At 35.0% G+C, this 17,174-nt stretch overlaps 1 protein-coding gene across 1 annotated transcript in view; it reads right to left on the bottom strand.

Moving 5' to 3' along the window:
* Positions 1-2,376: 2,376 nt before the first annotated feature.
* The window catches only part of Chic2 (cysteine rich hydrophobic domain 2), a 46,221-nt gene continuing 31,423 nt past the window's right edge, over positions 2,377-17,174 (bottom strand). Inside the window, exons 4-6 of the mRNA XM_008833325.3 lie at positions 7,537-7,593; positions 7,312-7,371; positions 2,377-3,230 (exon numbers count right to left, since the gene is read on the bottom strand). Of these exons, the coding sequence (XP_008831547.1) occupies positions 3,180-3,230; positions 7,312-7,371; positions 7,537-7,593 (168 nt within the window). The 3' untranslated portion in view covers positions 2,377-3,179. The remainder of the gene's footprint in view (positions 3,231-7,311; positions 7,372-7,536; positions 7,594-17,174) is intronic.

Raw genomic sequence — 17,174 nt, 5'->3', positions numbered from 1 at the left:
TTGCCTATCATCCACCAGCCATGGGCCATGGGGGATGATAGGCACCACAAAGGGGAGAGGGAGGATAGTGGAAGGATTCAAGGTGTTTCAGAAGGACAGAAAGTTCCAGGACTAGATGCTGGAGTATGTCAAAGACAACTGTAAATATATTTTACTTCTGAGTTAGTACTAGTGATCAACAGCAAGCCAAAGCAAGTATTTACAGTGAAACATCAGGCATGCAGATAAAGGGTATAACTGTGGAGCCGAACATCATGAAAATTCACAGTCTATGTACATAATGTCGTATAAAACTAGTGCATTTGAACTCATGCAAAGTAGGTGCAACTGCACATATGACCACTGAACATAATCTTACAAATGACTGCAATGGAATACTGTCAAAATCTTCTATGGCCAACTTGTGTCTATAGTACAAGGCAACAATCTGAAATACTATAAATAACATGAAGATACAAGCATGGAGGAAAGTTATGCTTCTTCCTGATTTAAAATTATTCACTTACAAAACAAATTATTCTAATAAGAAAAAACTCATTATTTAACTCAAGGTTTTGTTAAATTTATTTTGATTTTAAGCCGAAATCACATGGTTTACGTTTTAAATGACTGGAATCTAGTCAGTGAAGAGTCTTAACATAGCATCTGCTGGTAATTTTAGATGAATACAGTGAAGCCCTCAAGAGGGAAGGGCCCATTTACCTCAAAGCTGAGTATGTCACAGCAGGAATGGTGACTATGGTAAAATGCCAGTGGTGTATAAAAAGATCATAGGTTATTTACTTAGCCTATACAAAAATCTACACATTGGATTTTCTGCCAATAATATATTTTCTTGGCCAGTTCAAAAAGCACCTATGGTTCATGTCTCACAAATTTAAAATCAGAAAATAGGAGCTAAGGAACAATCTTCATTTAAAATATTTCCTTGGACTGATGTTCATATAACAACAGTGCCTTTGACATTTCTAATTTCCAGTAACATGGGCACTTAAATTCATGATTCAAGAAATGGTAATACTGGAAGCTATTAATGAAAACCCAAGCATGAAATTCTAGATGCTCAAGGCATAACTGGTTTATGGTAATGCCACATATAGTGCATTCCTCGTTCACTATACATACATTGGAAGTGTAGAGTGCACATTTCTAGGGATTTTTAAAGCAACTGACGTATTTCTGATTACAATTGTAAAAGCTTTTAAAAAATCCTATACTTAATGTTAACTGTGAAAATTATGTTAAAATATTCTTACAGCAATATAATTTTGGAAAATTACAACTGACTAACAATAGGAGACAAATGACATCTTACTAGTAGGTCAGAGTTTCCTCTAAAGCTGATCACAATGGCAGTCTAGATTTAGTTTTGTACAGAGAACACTGTTGCATAGTCTACATGGTCATCATGTTTTTCAGTTCTTTCTGAATCCTGAGGCTGATTAGCACTATATGGATATACAATCATTTTCACACTAAAACACAAAGGAATACTGGCATTCTGAATAGTATTACTTTTAATTGCACTAATTTACGGTGGTAGGACACATTTACCTAGAAAAAAGTTGTAAAAGTGTGAACTATTTAAATTCTTTGTACTCTGAACTCCTGGGGGGAGGGGATCTACACATTCAAGCTGTTAAGTTATGGGAGGGGAGCACTGGAAACATTCTCAGACCAGAAAAAAAATTTGTCTTAAATCCTAATTTTTAAGGTAGCTCCTAAAGTCCCATCCACGATATGAGATACTGACATTTAACTACTCCAATTTATATAGTACAGTACTTTAGAGAAGTACAAAGAAATACTTTTTTAAAAATACAGGTATATAAATTAATGAAATTGGTATTTAAAAGATTTAATACAAGGGGGGAAAAGGTAGTGGTACCAATTCTTAATACAAATTATTAAGCATAGTTTATATAATTTCAAAAATTATTCACATTATTGCTCGATACCACAGCTGTATGGAACAAGTTCTTGGCACACATTAAACCATGTATAATTTTACTCATTAAAAACAAGCTTACAGGTAGGCCATTCAGAAATCTAAAAAGTTTTTAAATGTATGAAGATGGGAAAGCTGTATTATGTTGTATGTTTTTATTTTAAAGCAATAAGCTAATCTGACTTGAACTTAAATATCACATTTTTAATTTGAAAAAGTACATACAACTAGATTGAAAGTGAATAGGTAGGTTAAAAAGAGTATTAAATATGTCCTCCATTTATGAGTAATAATCTTCTATATATACCAATGAGGTATTAAACACCAACTTATTTTTAATTCTAGAACATTTGCTTTCTTGTCAAAACTTTTCAGGAATATATACCCATTCTACAATTATGTTAGCTTCAGAGACATTTTTCTTAAAATTTTATTAAAGGGGTAATTCATATTTTTATATATAAGATTTGTTGAACAATAAAAATAACTCAAGTAAGGCTGTTATCACTATCATCCTGATTGAAAATGAACATAGACTGATGCTACTCTATGGTGAACCTGAGCTCTGGATCTTTAGATACATGCAGACCATTCACTGATTTGTCTAGTAAAAAGAATTTAGTTCTACCTTACTGCCTTTGAATATAGAAATATTTTCAAAGTTCTTTAATATTTCTTTATAACATTAATAGATATATCTGCTGTAAACAAAGTATTAGAAACTGTATGAGAAAAGTCATGTCAGGTCCAAAAAGCTATTAAAACTCGTTTTAAAGTAATTACTATGGTAAATTTTAAAGGGAAGAAAAAAGTACTAATACAAAGAGTGTGCTTGCCAGAGTAGATAGAAAATGTTTTTCTAATGTTAAGAAATTTATAAATAAAGGGTTGTGTGTACCTTGGTGATAAAATAAAAAAGGCTGGCCACTTTTTATGCTAAGTTCAAATGTATATTTTTTTTTTTGAGAATACAAAAAGTAATCCTTGAAAATCAGAATACATAACAGAAAGAGCACAATAACTTAAGTATTAAACATCTGTATGAAATAACTTGCAAAGTTTGACAAATACGCACACATAGAACATGCGGTTATTTAAAAACAAAACAAAACAAATAAAAAAACACCACCCGATTCTGTAGAACCAATGTCATGTCACCACCAGGAGAGCACCAAGCAAGGCACCATTGGAAAGACAGCATATCCAAGAGTCTCTATAAATAAAGCAAATGCTAATCTGGTCGAAAAATTGGTGTCTTTGGTAAAAATTCTATGAGGATGACCTGTAAAGGGAGAAGAAAGACAATGTTATACTTTGTCACTTAAAAAAAAAAGAAATTTGAGTTGAGAGGGGACCCACTGAGGAGGAGGAAGGAAGAACAAGGTCAGAAGGAGTGGGACAAAGATAAGAGGGGGGCAACAGAGGGGTGAGCATAATCAAAACACATTACACATATGTATGAAATGCCATAATGAAACTTCTCATTACGTGTAATATATGCTAATAAAAATTTTAAATTTTCTTTTGAAAATCCACTCACATTTTAAAACTATTAATTTTTCCTCATTTTCTAAAGATTTATTTTTATTTTAGGTATATGTGTGAGTGTCTGCATATATGTAAGTGTACCCATGTTATACAATGCCCACAGAGTGCAGAAGACCATGCCAGATCTCCTAGAACTGGAGTTACATATGCTTGTGACCTGCCATCTGGGTGCTGGGAACTGAACCTGGGCCCTCTGCAAGAGCAGCAAGTACTCTTAACTGCTGAGTCATCTCTCCAGCTCAATTTTTCATTTCATTTATTTATTTACTTGTTTGTTTGTATATGTATCTTTTAGAGACAGGGTCTCCCTGTAGCCATAGCTGACCTGGAACTTGCTATACAGACCAGGCTGGCTTTGATCTCATGGAAATCTGCCTCCCTCTGTCTCCTGAGTGCTGCGATTAAAGATGTGTGCCACCATGCCTGGCTGATTTTTCATTTTTAAAACAGGCATTTATCTGATAGTGATCCTGATTTTTTGGACCTTTATCAAATAAAAAATAGCCTTCAGTTCTACGGGGGAGGGGGGAGACAAGCAACATAATGGAAGCCTGAGAGATAGAGGTGGGTGATACAGGTGAGTCTATTTGACGTACTAGAGAAGCATGTGTGTGCATGCATGTTTGAGTAAGAAATACTGAGATGTGCACACTAGGTATTTCAGGGAGTATGGGTTTATTTAATCCTAACAACCTAGGAGGCATTATTGTCTTCACTGACAGACAAGAAAACTAATGATCTGGCTCCACACAATGGCTCAGTGGATTTGCCTCTAAGTCTGACAACCTGAGTTCAATCACCAGAACCCACATGGCAGAAGGAAACAAGACACATACAAATAGATAAATTATAAAAAAAAGAAAAGAAAACCAGTTATCTCACAACTTGTAAGATGATCATGGATATAAAGTCAGTATTCAGGGAAAAACTGTCTAGGGAACTGGAGGGATGGCACTTGCTGCTCTTCCAGAGGACCTGGGTTTGATTCCCAGCACCCATACCAGGTGGTTCACAACTACCTATTAACTCCAGCTCCAGGAGATCCAACACCTGCTTCCAGCCACCATGTGTACACCCCCACCACACACGGCATACACACACATAAATCTTTTTAAAAGGAAAATGGAAAAAGACTCTAGTTCTACTGCACTAATTCTTAGGTGTAACCTCGGCCACTTTTCTGAACTTTTATTTACCTTTATTCACTAGCTTCCAACAAATAAGTGAGAATAAGGGACTACGGAGTGCTCAACACTAAACAGGGCATCTATATGACCTGTATACTCACCAAAGCTTAGAGAATGTCAGGGAAGTCAGGGAGGAAAGAACTTAAGAGCCTGAGAATGAGGAAGTGTCATGAAACCCTGTCTTCTAGACATAACATGGGCACGGCACTCATAAACTCACAGCATTTGTGGTTATTTGCAGTTATGAGCAGTTGGATTCCTGTGAGGCTGGGCGTGGTGGCTCACACCTTTAATCCCAGCACTTGAGAAGCAGAGGCTGGCAGATCTCTGTGAGTTTGAGGCCAGACTACAGAGTACTTCCAGGGCAGCGAGGGCTACATGGTTGAGACTGTCTCAAAACAACAAAAAGTTCCTAGTTAGGGCCAGGCAGGGATCTCCATAGGCATCTCTGTGACTTCTCGGCCAGCCAGGGTCACGTAATAATAAAAATGCCCAGTTACATAAAAAATTCAAGGTAAATTAAATTATGTCATAAAGTATGTAGTTCAGAATGCTTTAATTTTAATTTTATTTTCATTTCTTTGAGATAGGATCTCCCTGTAGCCCCACCTGGTCTGGAACTTACTATGTAGACTAGGCTGGCCTCCAGCTCACAGAGATCTGCCTGTCCCTGCCTCTGCCTCTTGAGTGCTGGAATTAAAAGCATGGCCCATTATACCAAGCTTTAATTATTTTTATGTTACACGTATGACTGTTTTGCCTGCATGTATGTAAGTACATCACATACATGCAATGCCTACAGAGTCCAGAAGAGGTCGTCAGATCTCCCAGACCTGGAGTTACTATCTGAAAATCACAGCATTTAGTTTTTTTGTTTTTTTTCAATGCAGGAGGAGAACCAATCCTGGAAATGTATTCTACCACTGAGCTATATCCAGTTAGGAATTAGTTTTTATGTTTTCCTTTCCAAAGTAAATTTAGGAACATGCAAAAAGTAAAGTTTCAGATTTAAGCTTGGTGTTTTGGTTTATAAATGTACAATAGGAAACAGTTTTTTTCAGAAGACCTCTTTGTCTTTTGAGACAGGGTCTCCCTGTAGTCTGCTGACCTGAACTCACTATGTAGACCAGGCTGGCCTTGAACCACAAGGATCCACCTGCCTCTGCTTCCCGAATGCTGGGATTAAAGCGTGCGCCACCACAACCAGCAGAAGACCCTTTAAATTTCCTAAATATCTACCCCTCTCCAAAAACCATACATACATCCTCTCTTACTATCTGTGAAGAAAATCCAAGACTAGTATTTCTAGGGGCCAACCTCAAACAAGTTACTAAATGTGCCCTTTTTATGATTCTAAAGAAGTATCAAGCAGGGTGTGGTGGCACACGCCTTTAGTCCCAGCACTTGGGAGGCAGAGGCAGGTGGATCTTAGTGAGTTCCAGGGCAGCTGGGGCTACAGGGAGACCCTGTCTCAAAAAGACAAAAAAAAGGAAAAAAAAGAAAGAAGTATCAAGTATCTTTCTTTCATCATAAATTAACATATTTGGCATAGTAAAGACAAAACCTACATTATTTAGGTCATGGAACAGAACAGCTACAGCTAGTCTTATGAGGTAAGGGGAGAAACACATAAAAAGTATCTTTTAAGTTCAAGGCCGGTAATGAGATTTGGCTTCAAGGTAATCAAAGAACCGGAAAACACTAACAGAAAATAGTTTTATGATAATTACCAACTATTTAAACATTCTTTTAATTCATCTTTTATAGATAAGATACTATAACCTATGAGGGTTATATGATTTCAAAGAACAGAGAAAAATCCCCAGAAATGTTATACTAGGTACTTCACAAAGACTCTGGTTTTAATTTCAACAATTAACTCTTCCTTAAACCTTTTTCTTTAAATCTAAAAACTTTTCAATATTTTAAAGTGAAACACTCACGCTCAAGGGAGAATTAATGAAAATCCATAATTTCCTAGGAAATTCTGAACTTTTCAAAAGGAGAACAATTATTCAAATAAATCAGAGAATCAATAACTTAAACTTCTAAAATAATTGTTATTGTGTATATACATATCAATGGTATGTATGTACATATCATCAGCATCTGTTTTCTTTTAAGATAACTTTACAAGGCAATATTCTAATAACACACTGAAAGATTCTCTAAAGGACACTGAGGTATACAGGCAGTCAAAGTCTATAAAGGCTAAAGGTTTCTTAAGCTCCAATGGCTTGGCTGAAAGGTTTTCTTCCATACTTGGAAACTTGATTAGCATTATATAAAAAAGCCATATCTGACTTGCTGCGTAACCAAAGTTGTGGTTATTCTTTATACAGCATCTAAAATTTCACACTCCATCAACACATGTTCAGGCTATTTTATCTTGGCAATTAATTTATTATTTTTCAGAACACAGTGAAGCCTTGTTTTCAAGTCATTCATAACTTTATAAATCAGTCTTGCACATGAAACCCATGCATCTGTGAACCGTAGAAAATCCTTGCACTCATGAGATTAAGCTCCTGACACCTTTGCTGATTAATAATAGTGGAAAGAATAAGAACAGAAACAAAATAAATGATCATTTAATAGAGAAACTCACAAAACAGCCCTTTAACTTACATATTCCATCATGTTATTCGTTTCACATTTCCTTTTGCTCAGTCTCCAGTGCAAGCACAGCTAGACAAGTAGGAGAGGAAAAGAAGAAAAATGAGCTCTATTTGACTGCAGCACACAGACTAACCCATTTGTCCACCTTTCATATTTTAGTTCAACAAAAGCATCTGTTTCCATACTGTGCAATTCAGACCCCAACAGTATGAAGCTGCTCCCTGTGGTACTCACCTTGTGGTATAACCTATTGTTTTCCCATTCTAATAACTTCTCAATCGATCTTCGTGTCTGGAAGACAAATGAGGAAAAAGTTTACTCTTGACTGGGTTTTAGAAAAACTTTGTTTTGCAGCTGCTTTTTGTGTGAAAAAAGGGAAGTCTAATAGGATGACAGAGCACAGAGTGGCCTGTAACACTATCACTGTTCTAGCACTTAAATAGCAAGCCCAACAGAAACAGCTTTTAAAAAAATAAAGTTTTCTTTTAAGCATTTCTGTATGAATTTAAATTACTTCAAACTTACTAGGCTATGATTTAAAATGATTAGAATCTAAACAGCAAATGTCATTTACCAACTTTAAACTTAAATCCCTACTTCTTTAAAAAATTTTTGCAGTATTTAAATAGTAATGAAAGTTTCTGAACATATAGTTTAAAGCAAGAATAAATATTAGTTAACAAAATTCAAATGGCCTTTATGGTAAATCCAAAAACAAAACTATTAGTTGAACACTAATAAAGAAAAAACCACAGTGAGTTATAAAAATCACACTAACATTGTACTTAAATGCTTACATTTAAAATAAAAGCCAGTTCACTGGTTAGTTACTACAGGGAGTTTTCAAACAGTGCCTAACTTTTATTTAAAGCAACATAAAAGTGGTATCTGATAATAAAATTTGGTTCTTAATCTAGTAGTACTGGTTTCGGGAATCAACTGAGCAACTGACTTCACTTGATTGTTGCAATACAGACTAACGACGTGGTCGGACCGCCTCTTGCTTGGGACTATGAATAAGGCAGAAGACACAATGCTGGAGCCAGGTGTTGGGATGAGACTAACCCTGCTGCAGGTGCAAAGTGGCAGCACTGCCACTCCATCAACTGCAACTTGGTGCAGCTGCAGCTTTCTTGGGAAGGAAGAAAGCATCTACTGCTATTAGTGTTGCACAACTGTAAATAAGTACTAATAATCACACAAAAATCTGTGTCAACCAAGGATGTGCTAGGTGAAAGACTGGTAGGAACAAATTGGTCTGAAGTTTAATGTTACATAATAAAATGGTAAGACTGATTTAAACTATCTACTGTAATACAGTTCTGATATTACCTTTTAGCATGTTAAACATGCTAAAGACACCAAAGTTACATAGTTGACCATTATAATTCATAACTACCAACAAATTATGAGTGCCTTACATATTCCCAACTTAGGTCATAAAAAAATCAGAAAATCAACTACCTCTCTGGGCAACAGTATGCCAATGACTAATTTATTACATTTTTTAGTCTTTTTGGCAAGAATTTTAAAGAAAAAAAGTGCCCTTGTTAACAATGATCAGTAGACCTCACTTGTTTCTTTGTAAAGATAGCCTTTTAGAAGCAGCTCTCCTTTTAAATGAAAATAGGGCAGCAGTTATGGTCACACTTTTTGTTAATTTAGTTGCCAGTCAGCCCCAAATCAAAAGAAAATAAGGCTGCAGAGTGTAATTAACATTCAGTTCAGTCGTTTTGTCCCTTGTCTAGCCCCCAAGCTTTGTTAAAATTGCCATCTGAATGCTGAAGGCTGTAGGGAAATCGATTTGATTCTAATCGCACCATGAAAAGAACATGATCTAACTGCTTTCAGCCCTTCGTAAATCTGTACTAGGTCTTTAGCACAATGCAACTTCCAATTTAAAAAGCACTGAATGTCTCGTCAATGACTTTGTGAAGAAAAAAGAACAAGGAGCAGACATAAAAATTCCAATAGTTGTTTAAGCATTAAAGTTCATTTGCATCACAGCGAACCTGAAAAGGGCTGACCTCTCAAACCGCCTCTCAGGTCTATGAAGTTGTAGCCTTGACAAGCTCACATTGACAGAGCTCATTGACTCTGAAAGGCTACTCTATCAATGGTGGAAAATGGCAATAGGTTCTACTATGAGCAGGCATCTGCCTGCCCACCCGCTGCTAAACCAATGGTAAAACCGATTCAAAACCTGAATCTACCTTGTAATCTTCCTTTCTAGGACCTTTTAATAATAGATTAAGATTACTATACAATTTGAGGTTTTACTTTTACTGATGGTTTAAAAGGGGATGGGGGAATGAAAGAAAATAGGGTAAGGAGAACAAGCTTTCCAAGTCTTGTTTTGTTATTAAAATTATATAAAAATAGGATCTAAAAACTTAATGCTACATTCTGCAAATATTACTCAAAGAAAAAAAGTTACCATATCATCAACTTATCAGAAATTTAAGCCCATACTATATTATACTAAGAATGGCACTACTAACTTAAAAACTTTTTATTTACTTTAAATAACTTAAATCAACTACAAATATTTGTATAAAAGATAATTACAAACTATGAACCTAAATTCCAAAATACTTACGTAGGAATTTTGAATTTACTCTTTTCCTCTAATTGGAAGTTTAATGATAGGATTGGATATTATAATTGTATCTCCCAATATTAAGAATTCCAAAGCAAACAAGCTTAGCTATGCCATATTCTGTATAATCATCTAAATATACAATATTTCTACACAGTTGGCAGTCTGAAGTAAAAGCTGTGAATTAATACCATCTAATCTTGCTATAAGACTTTTTTCCTGCTTGACAGGTGAAAAAAAAAAAGGCACTTGCACGTGCAGCTTAATTAATCACTGCACTTGACATCTCAATGATTTACAGCGAGGAGCAGGTGAGAACACACAAAACCAGAAAGGAGCTCTTGATTTAAGTAGAACATTTCTAGCACACTAAGGTGACAAGTATAGAGATTCTAGCAATGATTAAAAAAAAAAGAAAAAGAAACTGTGCCACAAATTATTTGTTAGTAACAACAAAGGATCAAATTAAATGGAAGAAAAAAGCTTTAACCATAGAGAATGTTTAATACTCTGCAATTATTTTTAGTTCACAAAATCAAAATATATTTTCAAGATGAAATACAATACTAATTTGGCAGATAGTGAAAAATATGACATTTCAATATTTATAAAAGCTATTTCAGAGCTTTTAAACGTCAGTGGGGAAAAAAAGCATTATAATTGTAGTCATCTAGATATAAAAATTAGGAGCTTATGTCCACAGGGCTGTCAGCTATTTCTAATGAATATAAAATTCAACAGAACCAAACCCTATAGCTAGTAACTGGAAAAGCAACTTGAATCACATAGAAACCTGTCATTTAATTTTAAATCATTATAATGACTTACGAATTAAAAATAATGCAAGTTAATATGCCTCAGCAAAAAAAAATATAGAATCTGTCTGTCAACATGAAATAAAACATTATCCTTCTGGACCAGTTTCTAAAACTAAATCATATTAGCTTTCGTAAAATAATTTAGTGCTTGAGAAAATCACTAGATTGATAGTCATGGGAACTAAAAATCTTCTGTTTAGCTGAAAGAACAGGAGAAAGGGCAGTGTAGGCTTCAGTACAAGTTCCCCACAGTGGGCCTTAATCCTTTTCAGCACTCACACCCTGGGGGTGGGAGGACAGGTTAGTGGTTCTTTACCAATGAATCCTCAGCCCTTTTGCCTACGAAGGTCAACAAGAAACCTAATTTTATCATGGATCCTTTAATTAAAAGGACCCAGACCACCAACGTACAACACATAAACAAAACAACTAATGCTGTCATGCAGGAAACCTGGTTTAGAAGAGGACAGTTCCAAGCACCTAGACTCCCACCAATCTCTCTCTCATCAGAAAGCTCATTCTGGATGACAATAATTTTAAAACAATGATAAACACATTTCTTCATTTCAACACCTTTGTGGTTATGTTTTTCTCACTGGCCAACTAGTTCTAATATAGCCATTCAGCTATTTTACAATAAAAATAAAATTTTAAAACATCATTACAATTACTGACTAGGCATTAATCAGTTAGGCTGAAGGTGAGCATAAGGACAGATATTTTAGGTTTCATTAATATTGTCTTTGGTATCACTAACATTTTTGATAGAACTGTGGAAAAACCAAAGCGTAAAAACTGCAAAGAATTAGAATTAACAAAATGGCTAATGGATGAGTAATCAATAATTAATAGTAGAAATGGTATACTCTTAGAACTTTGTTCTTAGAACAAAGAAGAATCTAAAGTAACCTTATTAAGAGTAAAATATATAGGAACCACAGAAGAACTAAACTACAAAAACAGAAAATTAACATTTCCTAAAAATTAAAATTTGATTTACCATAAGGCATTTTTGTCATTTCCCCAAAATACTGTAACGTCATAACAAATGAATTATTATTCCCATATGTAAGTTATGAGCTACCAAACAAATGAACAGGACAGGGAACCCACTGGATCATCTTGAATACCACCATTATTTTATATCCATTGTCAGTGATTAATTTATTCATACTTATTTGAAAAAAAATTTTTTCAAAATTTTACAACCATTTATAAAAAGCTCAGCTACAATTAAATCAACAATTAAAATTTATTTAAATTGGATTTGTTTGATGCATCAAAGATTAAGGCAAATTTCAAATGTACAATTTCTAATTTAAAACTCTAAATTAAAAATTTTAAACTGCTAAACTGAAACTTAAACTGCTAAATTTATGTGTCAATTAAGATTTAACTAGAAAAATGTTTTGAACATACTCATTTTATTTTTAAATTCTTCAAATAACAGTATCTTTATAATTTATGCAAAATTGAAACTGAGAATAAGTGAAACATTTAAATGTTTTTAAAACTATTAGAAAGAAACTATACAATTTAGAATGAATTATTTTAATTTAGAAATTTAGAAAAATTAATCAATTTACTTCTGTTTTTTCTGGGTTAATGTTACACCTCATATTCCAGTGATATGTTGAAAACTAAAAGGCATATATCAATATTATTACCTATAAAAAGTTTGGAATTCACCAACAAGATAAAAATATGAACTGATTCCTCAAAAGAAATTTAAGATTTATTTTTATTCCTTCAAAATAATTTTTGAACAAATTTCCTTTCTGTATGTAAAATATCCTTTTAAAAATTTGTATATGAACATTAACTTTCAAATAATCTAGACACAGAACACCCACTGAAGTATTAGAAAGCCAGTTTTAGTAATGATTGTTAGAAGCTAAGAGTGTTAAACAAGCTAAACAACTGCTAACATTTTGTCTATAAAAATATCCTCTTAATGCAGTGCTCAGTGGAGGCTTTAACAGCAGAAAATGTGAAAAACTTCCTAAGACAAGTGAGTTTCACTAAAATAAAAGTACTATCAGCAATATTTGGGTTTTGTTTTGTTTTCATGGATTAAATAAAAACTATGCAATTATAAAAAGAAACGAATTAGGATGGGGGGTAAGTTTTAAAGAACACCTGCTGATTGGTTATAACAACTGGAGAAACAAGAATGGACAAAACACTGGTGGTTTGTCACTTAGGGTCTGATCATGCTAAGAATCTTCCTTTTGTAACCTGTATAGCAAGCCTACAAGGCAGCTTGTATTAGCTTCATTTTACATATAAAACTTGAATCTCACAGAGGAAAAGAAACAAAGCTACACTAGGAAACAGTGGGGCTATGATCTGAAACCAAGGTTTTATTATATCGCTTTCAACTCCATGTCCCTTCCCACTATATGACAAAGCTATGAATATGTAAAGAAGAATCTGTCAGTTTTTAAAGATATCCCGACACAAATAATGGCATCTATAACATGCAAGTTACCTATGTCACTAGCCAGGTTATTACCTTAAAAAATTTACTCTAAAACTATGATTAATATATTCATGAAAAGAGGGGGGACATGAATGAAAACAATTTCAAAACAGTGCTGAAATCTATAAAAACATCAAATGGACATCCTAGATCTAAAATACATTTTGGTATTAAAAATTGGGGTTGGCAACATGGCTCAGCAGTTAAGAGCATATTCTGCTTTTGCAGAGGACCCAGTTTCAACTCCCAGTACCAACATGGTGGCTAACAACCATCCATAACTCCAGTTCTGGGGGATTCCATGCCCTCTTCTGGCCTCCGCAGGCTCTGTACAACACAAGTGCACTTACATACACACAGGCAAAACACGCATACATAGCCCAGCGTGGTGGTGCATGCCTTTAATCCCAGCACTTGGGAAGCAGAGGCAGGCGGATCTTTGTGAGTTTGTGGTCAGCCTAGTCTATGTAGCAGCTCCAGGCCAGCTGGAGCTACAGGGAGACCCTGTCTCAAAAAGGCAAAAACAAAAATGAAACATTCACACATAAAACCAATCAAAAATTTTAAAATTAAAAAAAAAATGATCAAACAGGGCATGTTGATGCATACCTCCAATTCCAGCATGTAGGAAGTTGAAGAAGGAAGACTGAGCTCTGGGCTAGCCTGGGCTACATAACGAGACCCCATCACAAATTAAAAAAAATATATCAGTGCTAGTCACACTAATGCCTTTATTTATATAAGAACCACTTTTTTAGGGGGCTGAAGAGGTGGCTCAGCAGTTAATAACACTGGATGCTCTTGCAGATAACCAGGGTTCGCTTCCTAGGACCCACACGGCAGCTAACGACTGGCCATATTTCCAGTTTCAGGGGATCTCTTCTGACCTTTGCAGCCATTGCATGACACAATGAACTTAGACACAAGCAGGCAATACATTTATACACATAGAATAAAAATAATATGTTATTTTTAACTCAATCTGTTCAGTTTGATTTCCTCTCTCTCCTACACTGCATTAACTCATTACATGGCACTCTCATTCTCTCTAAGAGTAAATACACAGGTTTCAAAGGGGGGCATAATATTTGAGGAAAAAAGTTTTACCAAAAACCATGTGCACTTACTGGTCAGGTAGAAGGAAGCTGATAGATAAAATTTCCAAAACCAATTATCTTCCATTCATTTCTTATAAAAGTAAAACAGTCAGGTATGGTGGCATACATTTTAATCCCAGAATTTGGGAGGTAAAGGAAAGATTGGGAGCTCAAGGCCAACCTGACTAGAATCTGAACTACATTAAGGCCATGATTCAAATTAACAGGCAGGTGGATCTCTGTGAGGCCAGCCTAGTCTACATGACGAGTTCCAGGCTAGCTGGGGCTATAGGGAGACCCTATCTCAAAAAATAATAAAATAAATTTTAAGTGAAAAAAAAAAATTAAGTATAAAACAGGCATATGACCCAGCTATAGCACTCCCTGGAATACCGGAATGTAGCTAGAGGAATCTAAGTCAGAATACCATAGAGCCCCATGCATATCCATGTTTACTGCAGCACTGTTCACAATAGACAGGATGTGGAATCAACCCAGATGCCCATCAACAGAACAGATAAAATGTCACACACACACACACACAATCAAGTTTTATTCAGCAATTAAAAATTAAATTATGCTACTTGCAAGAAAATGGATGGGGGACTGGAGAGATGGCTCAGTAGTTACAAGCACTCGCTGCTCCAGCAAAGGACCTGGATTCAATTCCCAGCACTCACATGGTGGCTGACAACCATCTTTAACTCCAGTTCCAGGGGATCCAATACCCTCCTCTGACCTTCATGGGCATTGCATGACAGAGGTGCACTTACATACATACAGGCAATACACTCATACACATAAAATAAAAACAAATTTTTTAAATAAAATCAAAATTTTTAAAAAAATGGATGGAACTTTTCTCCCACAAAAAATATCAGGTCCCTAAAAATGATTTATAGCAACAACATATAAAGTCATGGAAAATTAAGATCATTAGAGCACATGAAAGTTCATAAATAATTGCTATATTTACCAAAATAAAAACAAGATAGCTTGATCTACATCTTCAATCAATAATAACAGCAGCTTTACTTAGGAATGTATTTCAGCTGGGTATGATGGCACAAGCCTGTAATTCCAGCACTGCAGGGACAGAAGCAGGTGAGCTTCTTTGAGTTCAAGCCAGCCTGGGCTATATTAGTGAGCTGTAAGCCAGCCAGGGGCTACGTAGGGAGACTTTATCTCAACAAAATAAAAAATAATTAATTATATACATATTTATTTATTTCAGCTAGGCATGGTGGCACATGCCCATGATACTAGTACTCAGAAAGAAGAGTTAGGAAGAGGATTGCAGCAAGTTCAGGAATAGTCTGAATGGTATATTCAAAGTCAGTCTGGGCTACATAGCAAGACCCTGTCTCAAAAAACAAAAAAACAAATATGGGCTTGGAGAAAGGGCTCAGCAGGAGAGCACTGGCTGCTCTTACAGAGGATCTGGGTGGATTCAGTTCCTAGCACCTACATGGTGGCTAACAACCATCTATAACTCAAGTTCCCAGAGATCTGAAGCCCTCTTCTGCCCTCTGTGGGCACTGCATGATGTCGGGGCACTTAAACATACATGCAGGCAAAACATTCATACACATAAAAATAACTAATTTTTTTAAAGAAATCAAAGATTTTCAAACCTCTGTTTCAACATAATCAGAGTAATTCACAATTATTGGGCAACTGAACTTGAGAGAAAAGATGTTTGTTCAGAAGAAAACCTAAGTATACTAGAACTTCAAGTATAGGAAATATAGTCAAACTGGATTACTATTTGTATATGTTTTAGAAATAAAATTTTTAATAAAAATAAAATTAAAATTTTTTTAAATAAAATTGCAGGTCCTTTTAGCCAATAATTTAAAAGGCCAAATTGTTATTGTCTACAGAAACTCAAAGAAGGAAAACCAAACCCCAAAATCTATGAAGATATTTAAAGTTGTTTCAGTATGTTTTCCATTTTACCTAAATACTCAATTACAGGCTCTGTCTACACATTCTTAGCCCTTATTCTTCTGAATGAAGAACTCAAAACCCCAGACTGTTTCTATGCTAACTTGGCCTTGCTGGATGTCTTTTCTGAAAATGTTTGACTCTATTAAGTGTGACTAGGATTCTGTGGCTTTTAAAAATTGTTCTCTGTATGGATTTGTTGTAAATATTGTTATTATATACCTTTCGTGCTTTTCTTTAGTGCTGAATCAAGGAAGCAGCCATTTACAAATTAGGAAGTAACCTGAAACCTGTGGTCAAGGCTTGTACTTTGCTGCTAAACTTACAGGCTGGAATATGTCAATTACTAAGCTACTCTCCTTGAAGTAGCTTTACCTATTTACTTCTCTAAAATGGGACTAGCAGCCAGCAAGATGGCTCAGTGGGTATAGACAGAAAAACAAAACAACTACCAACTAACAGAAAAAAACTGGCTCAAGTTCATAAAGAACTACAAAAACCCTGTAAATAACATGATACTTAATGAGTCTGAATATATTCCTCTAAGGAAATATTTCTAAGGAAAAGCCCAAGGGATGTCCTTGTGACTTACAATCAACATTTTGGAGATTCTAGTCAGTGTAATAAGAGTGTTTAAAAAGCACTAAAAAGCATCCAAATTAAAAAGAAAGAATATTCTGCCGGGCTTGGTGGCGCATGCCTTTAATCCCAGTACTTGGGAGGCAAAGGCAGGTAGATCTCTGTGAGTTTGAGGCCAGCCTGGTCTACATAGCAAGTTCCAGGCTAGCTGGAGCTACAAGGACATTCTGTCTCAAAAAGACAAAAAGAACGAAAAGAGAGAAAGAATATTCTTAAATATTAAATATTATAAAGAAAGAATATTCTTTGTGTGTAGATAACATGATTAGGAAGTCAATGCAATTTACCAA

The sequence above is a fragment of the Nannospalax galili genome, unplaced genomic scaffold (assembly GCF_000622305.1).
Source record: "Nannospalax galili isolate Female #2095 unplaced genomic scaffold, S.galili_v1.0 scaffold433, whole genome shotgun sequence".
In the NCBI taxonomy this organism is placed as follows: Eukaryota; Metazoa; Chordata; class Mammalia; order Rodentia; family Spalacidae; genus Nannospalax; species Nannospalax galili.
Note: the sequence above shows the minus strand (reverse complement) of the source record. Positions and strands in the feature narration are given on the sequence as shown.